The sequence below is a fragment of the Vombatus ursinus genome, unplaced genomic scaffold (assembly GCF_900497805.2).
Source record: "Vombatus ursinus unplaced genomic scaffold, bare-nosed wombat genome assembly UNPS02014817.1, whole genome shotgun sequence".
Taxonomy (NCBI): Eukaryota; Metazoa; Chordata; class Mammalia; order Diprotodontia; family Vombatidae; genus Vombatus; species Vombatus ursinus.
Window position 1 is genome coordinate 11,756,095 of NW_020954595.1, and position 10,996 is coordinate 11,767,090.

A 10,996-nucleotide genomic window follows, 5' to 3' on the forward strand; every position below is an offset into this window, starting at 1 on the left:
TTCTCTTGGTTCTGCTTGTTTCGCTCTGCATCAGTTCATGCAAATCTCCCCAGGTTTCTCTGACTCCTTCACATTTGCCATTTCTTACTGCACAGCCATGTTTTATGACATCCCCGCACCATGATTCCTTCAGCCGCTCCTCAGTCAAAGGGCACGCCCTCTGTTGCTCCCCGCCAGGGGCAATCTGGCGTAGGGACAGCCTGCTGGGCTCAGAGTCGGGAAGAATCGGGTTCGGATCTACCAGTGACACTAGCTGTGGGGCCCAGGGCAGAACACTTATCTGGGCTGGATGCTGGGTAAACGCTTTCTCTTCTCTGTCACTCCGACAACACCCTAGGACCTAGCAAGCACCACAGATTTGGAGCTGGAAGGGACCTCGGCCCCCCCCATCTTTCAGATATGGAAACAAAACTCAGGGCAGAGCTGGGATCAGAATCCAGGGCCCAGGGCCCAGGGCACCGTGCTGCTATCTACACCACAGCCTGTCTGTCCATGACCTGCTTTGCTAGAGGGAGCTCCCGTCCCAGGCACCCTCTGGGAGGCTGGCACGTCTCCAACCTACCCCCTGCTTGCTTCCCCAGCACCCCACAGCTGCTGGAATCCATACTAACGTGTCAGTATTGGAGGTGATCTCCTGGCCTGTAAGGGGATCACAAGTGTGCGGGCCGCCTGAGTTTCCACTAAAATAAAATCGTCAAAATCTCCAAGGCTGTCAGGAGCAAAGCGGACCGTGTATTGGCAGATCATCCCAGGGGCCACCAGTCCTCCTTTTCCCGGGAACTTTCCTGCCAGACAGAGACAAGCATTGGGATTTTCAGGTGCCCACACCAGGAGCTCTCGGGGATCAGGGCTCCTTGATTCTGGAGAGGCACCATGTGGCCCCAAGCATTCCTGAAAACAAACTGCCCCAAAGAAGTAGCTTCTGTCCCCAGGACACCTGGGATGGATCAGCGGGCTGCTGACCCAGGCATCCCCCGCCTGGGGGAGACAAGTGGGGGCTTCAGAGGAGCCAGCACTGCCCAAGGGGAAGGGGGAAGGAACAAGGATTGATTAAGCCCTTTCTGTGTGCTCAGTAGGCACTGCGCTAAGGGCTTTGCACCTGGAATAATAATGGTACAGCTGAGGAAACTGAGGCAGACAGCAGTTGCTGTTCTGTTCCCACTCACCAAGGAGAAGGAGCGTTCCTCCCCCGGAAGGCCTCCTTCTCCCTCGGAGCACCAACACGTGGCTGGCTGGCTGCCTGCTAACAAGTCGGAAGGTGGGTTTTGAACCCTAAAACCTCTGTGCTGATGTTGAAAGGCCTCCCTGCGCCTTTGCTCCTGCCGTTCTGAGCAATGCTCAGGGCTGATGTGTGCTACACTAGTCTGGGCAGAGTGGCTGGGCTTCCAGGACGGTAAGAGGTGCGAAAGATGCCTGGGGCAGGCCCCCTGCCAGCCCAGAGCCCAGGTGCGCTCAAACTTCCCCAGGCCTCGCTCGTCAGTAAACAGCCCGTGACAACAACCTTGTGACCTTGGGCGTCTGAAGCAGGGGACCAAAACTCTACCCTAGAGGGAGCTGGCTTGGGGTGGCCCCACCATGTGGGAGTGCCGATATCAACGGCCTTCCGCCACAGGGAAGCAGAAAAGCGCTGGCCCACTAACAAGGAAACAGCTGGGGTTAAGCCGCCACGAGACGTATTCACACTCACCCAGGCCCAGGGAAAAGTACGGCGTGGACGGAGGGAGGACTCTCAGGGGGCGGCTGGTGGACGTCACGTTCTGCAGCTCGAGCACAATCTGGGTTTATCATTTAAAGAACGAGGTGGGAATCCAAGGTCTGGCTGAATCGGAACCCAACCCCTGCCGTTTACAACCCAGGGGCACGGCTCAGAAACCCAACTCTCTGGCCCGAGTCGAGCGGCCTGCGCTTTCTGCCGGTCCCCAGTGGTTCCTGTCCGACCTCGTGGAGCAGAGGCCATTACCGAGACCTGTGACAGTCCCTGCAGTGAGCCATGAGTCACGACCGGGCCTCCCGGGGAAGGGGCTGGGGCCCCTTCTCCTCACACGGTTGTTCTCCCAGGTTCTGTCCCCAGCCACCTCCTTGACACTCTCTCCTTTGGACATCTCACCCACCCCCCAGCTTCACCAGGGGTCTCCCTGCAGAGGACCCTGGCAAAGTAACCAGCCTTCCCTTGCATCCCCACTCCCAGTGGGTCTGCTTCACTGCCTGCTGCCCATCCACGTCTCATAAGAAGAAATGGAGTGTGCTCGGCAGGTGACCCTTCAGTGGCTGCCATCACCTCCCAACCCCCTCACTGTCCTCCAGGGTCACCGGCCTGGGCAGTCTTCAATCCATTTGGCCGTCTCGGCCTCTGCTGCCCAGCCACACAGACCTCATCTCCCGGTCACGCCAGACTTCTTCTCCCCAGATGTTTGTTCTCGGGTCTCTATACCTCTCTATCAACCCAGCCCCAGCTCCGAGACAGCCTCCTTCCCCAAGCCTTCGTGATGCCCTCCCACCATTGCCTACCCCAAGCACTCAGCACGTGCCCCCGGGTATGTCGGCTTTCCCCTGCTAGACCGGAAGTCCCTTTAGAACAGGGCCCGTTTCTCCCCCATCTTTGTAGCTCGCCCCCTGACACCCAGGATTTTGTACATTCCCAATCGGCAGGCGGTGAATGAATGAGAGAATGAACCGCTTACTGCCCTGAACAACATGGCGCAGAGCTGGAATCTAGGAATCTAGGTAAGCTCTTCAGGAGCCTCACCAGGTTTGGTTTGCCATCAAGTTTTTATTTGGTTAAACCCTTTTACTCCACACTGCAGAGACTGGAGCTCCCTGCTCTTTGTCCTGCCCAAGGGAGTCCCAATTCTAGTGTTGTGGGGTCAAGGAACAAACCTGCATTCACATCCCCCCACACCCTCCTGTTCTGCTGGACAGCAGTCTGAGCTTTCTTCTCTCAAAACCAAAGAGTCCGCCAGGAGACCCTTTCCCTCCGGGCTGTCCCTTCCTGGGCCTCCTCCGACCTCTCCTGAGATACTCTGTGGTGAGCAGAGCACACCAGGCAATGCAGCACCGTGGTTCAGGACGAGGGGAGAAGGCCCTCCCTCGAGTTTCCTCAGCCTTTTATTAATCCTTGTCACCACAGACATCGTTCAACGTCTGGATGTGTCTGGGAAGGCTTCCCCCTATCTGTGACTAACCATCAGAATAGCATGGCTTTGTGTGGCCTGAGCCAAAGGCTGTGAGTGGTGACGGTTAAGGAGGAGTCAGTAAGGAAGCAAATTTCTACCTCGTAAACTGGTCCAATCACGTAATCGGTAAAAAAAGCCACTGATGGCTTAGGTAGAAACACCGGAGCATCGTCAAAATTTCTGGAAGGAAAAGGGAAAGAAAAAAAAAAGGCCTACTAGACCCACAAACACAGACACGTGCGCATGTGAATTTGTCCCCCAGGTGCTGCTCATGCCTCAAGGGGCAGCCAAGGCTTGTACGCCTCACCTCCAAGCCATCGCCACCGCTCTCCTCCCCCAGGCAGAGCATCTATTCTGTACCTGCTGATTTACATACGTGAGGTGTCACTTTTATCTCGTATGCCTGGCACACCAGAGGCCAAATCAGTGCTCGCTCACTGGTGACCGACTGGGAGAAGTGGTGTCGATGAGTTACCGGCAGAAAAACCAGGATTTCTGCTCACTTCCTGCTAACTGTCAGATTGGGAAAGGAATGAAGAGTCCTGCAGACCCACCAAGCTAAAGCACTGGCAGGAGCAGGCACTGGGAGGACCCCCAGCACACACTGAGATCACAAGAAAACAAACAGGGACCTCCCTTCTCTAACTGGAATCCAGTGCTGACCTAAAGAAGAAAGAGGGTCTCCAGACGGGCGAGGCTTCAGCCCCCCATCCCAGCTCTCTGTGCGGTTCCCACAAGCTGCTCGACAAATATCCGCTCTATGTCCGACTACCGGAGACCCCATCCCCAGGGCCCTCCCCCAGCCCTGCCAAAGCAGAGCACGGACACCCTTGGAGAGAAGAGAAGCCGTCAAGCCTTTCTTGTTCTTGGGGTTCACTTTTTGTGGACACACGCCTCCCAGACAAACCTCGCACTGAACTCAACATTGCGTTCGTCTCCCACTGCGCCTGTCTTCTTTACAGGAAGGATGAGGGACTTGCCTCCATCCACAGTGTTGGGTGGGAAAAAGCGAGGGTTCTTGAGAAAACTGTGCTGGTTCTCCAATCTGGCAAGAAGCCGTCGCTCCTGCACCCGCTGGGTCGTGTTTAAGTGATTCACCCACATCTTATTCTTTGGAAAGTGGTATGTCTGGGAAACAAGCGGAAACACCTATTCAAAACTGGGCAAACGCTGCTCTGGGGTGCAGGCCCAGACTCAGAGCACACAAGACAAAAGGAGGGCTGGGGCAGCGAGGTGGCGCAGTGCCTAGAGCACCGGCCTGAAGTCAGGAGGACCTGAGCTCAAGTCCGGCCTCACACCAAACGTCTGACACTTACTAGCTGTGTGACCTTGGGCAAGTCACTTAACCCCAATTGCATAAAAAATAGAAAAAGGAGGGCTGATGCAAAATTGCCTAGCTCCACCCCTCCCCCAAAGGCATGTGGCCGGCGTGGGGGGGTTCTCTGCATCTCCCCTTTCTTCTGTCTCTTTCCACCACCATCCCACCCCCGCAAAGAGACATGGGTGGGGGGTTCTGGCGCCTACCTTGACCACCTTGGGGGGCTTCACGTCTGGTGTCGAGCACTTTGTCAGGGTAGACAAGGACACTTCAGAAGGGATGGCGGGCAGCTTCTCCTTGCTGGCCATCTCTGTGACCTGAACATTGTCTGCGCCTACACTGTGCTGCCGGCTGCTAAAGGTCATCTTGTAGCACTCTGGCTCACTGTCTCCTGTGGTTCAAAGGAAACCGAGGTTATCACCAGGGGAAAGGACACAGAAGGCCGGCGGCTCTGCTCTCCCCCAAATGCTCTGCCACACGCGGGTCCAGATGAAGTATCATGAACACAGAACGGGAGGCCTGCTGGGAATTTCCTCCATTATACGGGACAAAGTCCTGGGTTTAGGAAACCTTCACAGAGAAGAAACCAAATTCTCAGCCCCGTTTTCGGCAGCAATGTAATGATAACACACTGCCTCCCTCTGGAACGTTAGGAAAGACCGGGCATCCAGGGGACCACCATTTCTGGGCCATGTGTCACTGAACAATAGGGATTTCCTCTAGGGACAAACCAGAGAGGAATTCACAGCCACAGCACTACTTCTGAGCTCCTGAATCAAATTCATCGACTGTTTCTCGCAGTAAATACAACTTAAGGAAAGGCTGAAATACATGAGTCTGACCTCTCTTTGCTCCTTCAGAGAAGTGGGGGACCACAGGTATAGAATACTACATAAGCACTAGCCTTCTTTGACATAATGGTTAGCTTTGCCGAAAGTTCTCCCCTTTCTTATTCTTCATTATAAGAGACAGCCCTCTGGGAGGTAGCAGTGGTGAGGGGGGAGGACAGAATGGAAAATGTGGACGACCCCAGAACAAGAGATACAAGTAAAGTTGCACTTGATTAAAAACATCCAGGTAAGTACCCCTCCGGCATGCTCAGAAGACACTCGGTCTTCCCTGGAGGGGAAGGGGCTGGTTTGGGCTGCTGGTAAGGGGCAATGCGGGCAGAGGACATGGGCTAGAGGGCATCTGTGGGAGGCCAGGGAGCAAAGAAAGGCAGGGTCCTGGGGAGGACTGAGAGGGGATGGGGCATGGAAGCATCCTCTGGGCATCTGAAGGGAAGCAGGACAAGGATGAGTACTCGCAAGAGAGAACCAAGAGAGGAGGGAAGTCAGTGAGGAAGATGGGGGCAGTCGGGCCACAGAGAGGGGAAATCAAGGAAGTGGACCCTGTGACCCCCCCCACCTTGGCAAGGCCCGGGGAATTCAACGACCCCCAGGAGAGCGTCAGCATTGAGTGAAATGGGGACCTAATCCGCCTGGACACCACTGACCGCCACTGACACGAGCAAACGGCCCTCTTCAACACCCAGACGCCGCTGACTCCAGCCCCGAGGTCTGCCCTGGCCCTGGCTTGGAGCGCCCTGCCAAGACGCGGCAGCTCCTGGGCGACCCCGCTGCAGCCACGGGCTAGGACCACGTCCTTTTCTAAGCCCTCCCTGTGTGACTACGTTCCCACTGCCCCGGCCTCATCTAGAACAAAGCACCCAGCGACCGGCGCAGAGGGTCAACACACAATGGGCCTGGGGAAAGAAACATGCCTTCTGAAGAGGGGTCTGAGTTGAGAAGGGACTGGACAGAGGGACCCAAGACGGAGAAAGGGCTCTCGTCCTGAAGACCCTCGCCACCCCAGGACCCAGGAGAAGCCAGGGACAGCCGGCTTGCCGACTGTCCAGGCCCTGCAGGGGCCACAGGACCCAGCAGGGCCGTGCCTCGCTTTGTCCCATGGTGACCACCCTGCCTAGAGCTCGTGCCCCTACAGGGGCACCCCGCCCGGGACAAACGCCATGAAGATGGATGTGCCCAGCGAGGACCCCAAGCCACTATGGAGAGCAGCGTGGCCCGGCTCCTCTCCAAGCTCAAGCTGGATCCATAATGCGAGCTGGTATTTGGAGAAGAGATTCCTTAGACGCGAGAGAAACATTACCTTTGGGTGCTCGGGAAAAAGGCAGAGGGTCACGGATGTAATCACCAGGACAAATCAAGCTGCTCTTCCTCAGCAGCTCACCATCCACACACCATCTGAAGGTGGACCTCACTGGACAGAAGGGATAAGCAAACAGTTAGCAGAGAGTTAACACATAAAGTCGATGCCAGGAAGCTGGCGGGCAGAAGTGCACAGACCACTGCGATTCAGGCTCTTCTTAAGGGCCCTACCACGTGCCACACCGTCACCCTCCTCTGAGAACCGCCCCTGCCCATGCCCCGCACCGCGACTCTCCTTTCCAAGCCTCCTCCATCTTGGGGCCGTCCTTCTGGGACCATCCCCATTGTACCCTGCCTGGCCCATCCACACGCTGCCCCTACACTGATCTGCACCTTGACTGGCAGCTCCTCGGAGCGTGGCTGTCTTGGCCTTTCCTTTGTACCCCAGGGCTCACATAGTGTCTGGCACCTAGCAGGAACCCTCTGTCAGGTCAGTCCTATGGGGGAGGCAGGAAAAGAAGACAAGCACCCCTTCCCTCTAGAAGCTTCCAGTCTAGCTGGGGGACAAATCTCACCGTGAAAAACAAATGCAATCCCACCCAGCCCTGCATTGTGGGAGACTGATGAGACACCCAATGGGAGACGAGGGCAGGAAGGCTCAGTGCCGCTGGGGCCTGGAGGGGGGACAAGAAGGCCTTCAGAGAGGTGATGGCCTCGAGCCGGGCCTTGTGAAACGTTCAGGCTCGGCCAAAGAAGGAGGACACGTCAGGCAGGTGAGCGCCACAGGTGCAGACCTGGAAGCCAAAACCAGGCATGGCACTGGACAAGGGCACAGGCTCTTTACAACACCAGAGAGAAGGAAGGATGGCCAGCTGTGGAGGGCAAACGAATCGGCCGAGGAAGTCGGCCTTGGAATGTAGACAGAACACTAGGAACTATGCCAAGAAAAAGAAGCCAGCTCCCCATCGTGTTCACCACTGCCCCAGGCCAGGGGTCAGCAGCGCTCCCCTGCACCCCGTAACAGCTGTCTCCCCGACATCAACCATCCCCCTGACAGGAGTCCAGAACACACCGTCCTCTCCTCAGACACTTCCCGTGACTCTGCTGCCTGCAGGCCACCAGCCAGGATTCTCAGAAGCCCCTTGAGCTTTTGGGGGGCGAAGGGGGCAGAGGACACGGGCTAGGCCAGGGGGTGTCTGAGGAGGCCAGCTGAAGCACACAAAGGTGGGGGGCCTGCTGGGGCAGGGAAGCAGCGGCAGGACAAGGGGGAATCCTCCTGGAGAGCCGGGGGCCGGATTAGGGGGCCCAGTAGGGGCCTGTAGACAAGCTGGATGCCCAGCCTCAGACGGTGCTGCCGAAGGCATCAGCACAACCAAGGTTCTGCCTTGGGCCATGCACAACATCAGGGTCCGGCCAGGGTCAGGTGCACTTGGCCGACCCCACATGCGGATGACAGGGCCTGGTGGGCCAGAGACTGCCTGCTGGACCCAAAAATTCATAGGCTAGAATGACGGACTGACCGTCATCAAATCAAACTCAATGCATGTTCTCTCATATACTTGGATTTAAAAACAACAGCTAACATTTATATAGCGCCTACTATGTGCCAGGCATTGTGCTAAGCACTTTATAACTGTCATCTCATTTGACCCTCATAACAACCCTAGGAGGCAGGTCCTAGTATTATCATCTACATTTCACAGATAAGGAAACCAAGGCAAACAGAGGTGAAGTGACTTGCCTAGGGTCACACAGCTAGCATGTCTGAGGCTGGATTTGAACTCAAGTCTTCCTGACTCCAGGCCCGGGGCTCGATCCCCTCTGCCACCCTGCTGCCCCATGTATTAAAGTCAACTGTACAAGTATAATATGGCAGACCCATGGGGGCCCAAATGGACAACATAAGTCAAGTCGACAATGTGGCTGCAGCAAAAAGTGGACGTAACACACAGTGGCAGAGGCACCAGGCCCCGGGGGACGGCTCTCGCTGCCCTTGGCCCTGCCCCGCCCCGCTCAGAGCACCTCCAGCTGGCTCAGTCACCACTTTTTAAGAAGGACATCGACGCGCTGGGCCATGTCAGCAGGAGGCTGCCCGTGATGGTGAGGGCCCTCGAGGCCAGGACCCTACGAAGCCCCGTGACAAGAGTCGGGGAGGACAGAGCACCGACGGGGATGTGCGCTGGCGCGCTTCAAAGGCCTCCCGTGTAGAAAGGGGTTAAGCCCTGTCCTACTTGGACCAGAGTCACAAAGCAGTCGATTTCCACTCCATCTTCGAGAAAACTTCTGAAAAGCCTGAGCTGTCCTGTCCAAAGGTGGACATGGCTGTTCCTGGAGCACAGAGGCCTGCTCGGGCCCTGACTGGATTGGATAGCTTTGCCGGCCCCTACTGAGCCTGGGCTTTGGCAACTCCAAGAAGGCCCCGGGAAGGACAGAGGCGCCCTCGGATTCCACTTAAATCCTGCCACGGGGCCAGCTCCACGCCTTTGCACAAGAGCCAGCACAGGGTCCATACCTGGAGGCAAGTAGGCAGTTCCAAATCCCTGGGCCTTGATGTTGTTCAGGATCCTATCTTCTTCCGCCAAGGCCCGAGCCCGGGCCTGAATGATGTGCCTCTCAACCATGTCTGTGTCTGCCAGCTTCTGGATGTACTCGTCTCGAAGCTGTCACAAGACAAGGAAAAGGATGGCTTTCCAGGGAAGGGCAGAACCATTCTGCCCAGGAGGGCCACGCATGGCCTCGCGAGGCCATCTGGCCTAGCCCCACACGCCCCCGGCCAAGCAGCCCCGCCCCAACGTCGCCGTCAGCGCCAGTCGAAGCTCCCCACTGAGCAGTCAGCCGCCATTTTTCCTGGGCAGCCCACTCTACTCTGGGATAGTACCACATGCATTGCTAACCTCCCCCCATCAGTGCCAGCTCTGCTCTCTGGGGCCAAGAAGGGCATTCTGTCTTGTAGAGCAGAGGCGCCGTACTCAAGGAAATGGGACCCCTCAACTGCACACAGAGTGACTCAGAAGGCCACCAATTAGCATCCTCTCTGTGTTCCTGCATCTATTTATTTTCTCGGATTTTCCCAATGACATTTCATCAAGGTTGGCAGCACTCTGGCATCTGGCAGCTCTGGCACTGCCCAATGCCACGCCCAACGCTTCTCTTCTCCAGGCCAACCATCCCCTCCCCCGGTACGGAATGGGCAGGACCCATCCCCTAGCGGCCTTCCTTCGCTGGGAGCTCCCCCATCTTGTTCCTATGAGCTTGACTTTCAAACTCGAGCGTATGACTTGTGCCACCTCTGTTCCATTTTGTCTCATTAGGCTTTGCACAACATTCTAGCCAGCCTGCCCAGAACTTGTGGGCTCTGGATTGAAGGAAGTGTCTCCCTGCTTAACCAACAGGCCAGTGACAAGGCTAGAGAGGGGTAACGCAAAAGAAGAGCCCCAGAGGCTGGGAGGAGAGGCCCAGGCTAAAAAGAGGAAATATACTGCAGGAGGGTAAACAAAGTCCTGCCCTGGAGTTAAAACCTCATGTTCACAAGCACAGGAGGTGGGAGATACGCTAGAAAGCAAGTGGTGTGAAAAAAGCCATTGGGATCCCAGTGGACCACATCAAAAGTTTAAGATGATCTTTGAATGCCTCAGTACTGGCAGAGACTGAAGAGGCTAATCATGGCCACTCCCTCCAACAGATCCATGAAGAAATGGATAAAACGATCACAGGACACTTAAGGATTAAATAGAGCACGAAAATTAAATCTGGAAGCCTAAAGGCCCCCTCCAAGTGCCAGCTGGTGGTGAGCGAGGAGCTCTAGAAGTAAATCTAAGCCAAAGAAACCAAGGCTGGACCCTGCTGGCGGGAGCAAAGGACAAAAGAGCCCTCGGACCGGTGGGATCCCAGGCAAGGTCACCCCACTGCTGGGGGCCCACGGCCCTGGGGGTGGCCTCTGCACCCAGGTTCTGACAACGACAGATGCTTCCAGTTACCCTCTGAGAGGCAGCCTGGTCTAGGGAAAGAGGACCAGACTGAGAAGCCAAAGCCCTGGGTGTGAATCCTGCCCCAACAAGGACCAGCCCTCTGAACCAGCCTCCTCTCCTCTTAAGGGCACATCATTATTCAGGCGCCACCGGGGGACCAAGGAGGGCCAAGGAGACCCTGGTGGTAGAGAAGTGAGCCCAAAGGCTCTGGATACCAGTCGGACACACCCAAGAGGAGGGCTCTACACCGCCCTCCCCTCTGGTGAACAAGACCAGGCTCTGAGACCTGGTGACTGAGTAGCTGACAACTTCAGCAATCAAAGGCATCAAAGTGCCGCTGGGGCCAGAGGCTGTCTGAGGGCCTGGGCCCCCAGAGGCTGTCTGAGGGCC

General features: G+C 56.5%; 1 protein-coding gene across 1 annotated transcript in view; it reads right to left on the reverse strand.

Moving 5' to 3' along the window:
* Positions 1 to 10,996, reverse strand: part of DLEC1 (DLEC1 cilia and flagella associated protein) — a 77,117-nt gene that overhangs the window by 63,763 nt on the left and 2,358 nt on the right. Inside the window, exons 3-9 of the mRNA XM_027835915.1 lie at positions 9,151 to 9,298; positions 6,640 to 6,750; positions 4,698 to 4,882; positions 4,081 to 4,301; positions 3,272 to 3,353; positions 1,688 to 1,775; positions 612 to 785 (exon numbers count right to left, since the gene is read on the reverse strand). Of these exons, the coding sequence (XP_027691716.1) occupies positions 612 to 785; positions 1,688 to 1,775; positions 3,272 to 3,353; positions 4,081 to 4,301; positions 4,698 to 4,882; positions 6,640 to 6,750; positions 9,151 to 9,298 (1,009 nt within the window). The remainder of the gene's footprint in view (positions 1 to 611; positions 786 to 1,687; positions 1,776 to 3,271; positions 3,354 to 4,080; positions 4,302 to 4,697; positions 4,883 to 6,639; positions 6,751 to 9,150; positions 9,299 to 10,996) is intronic.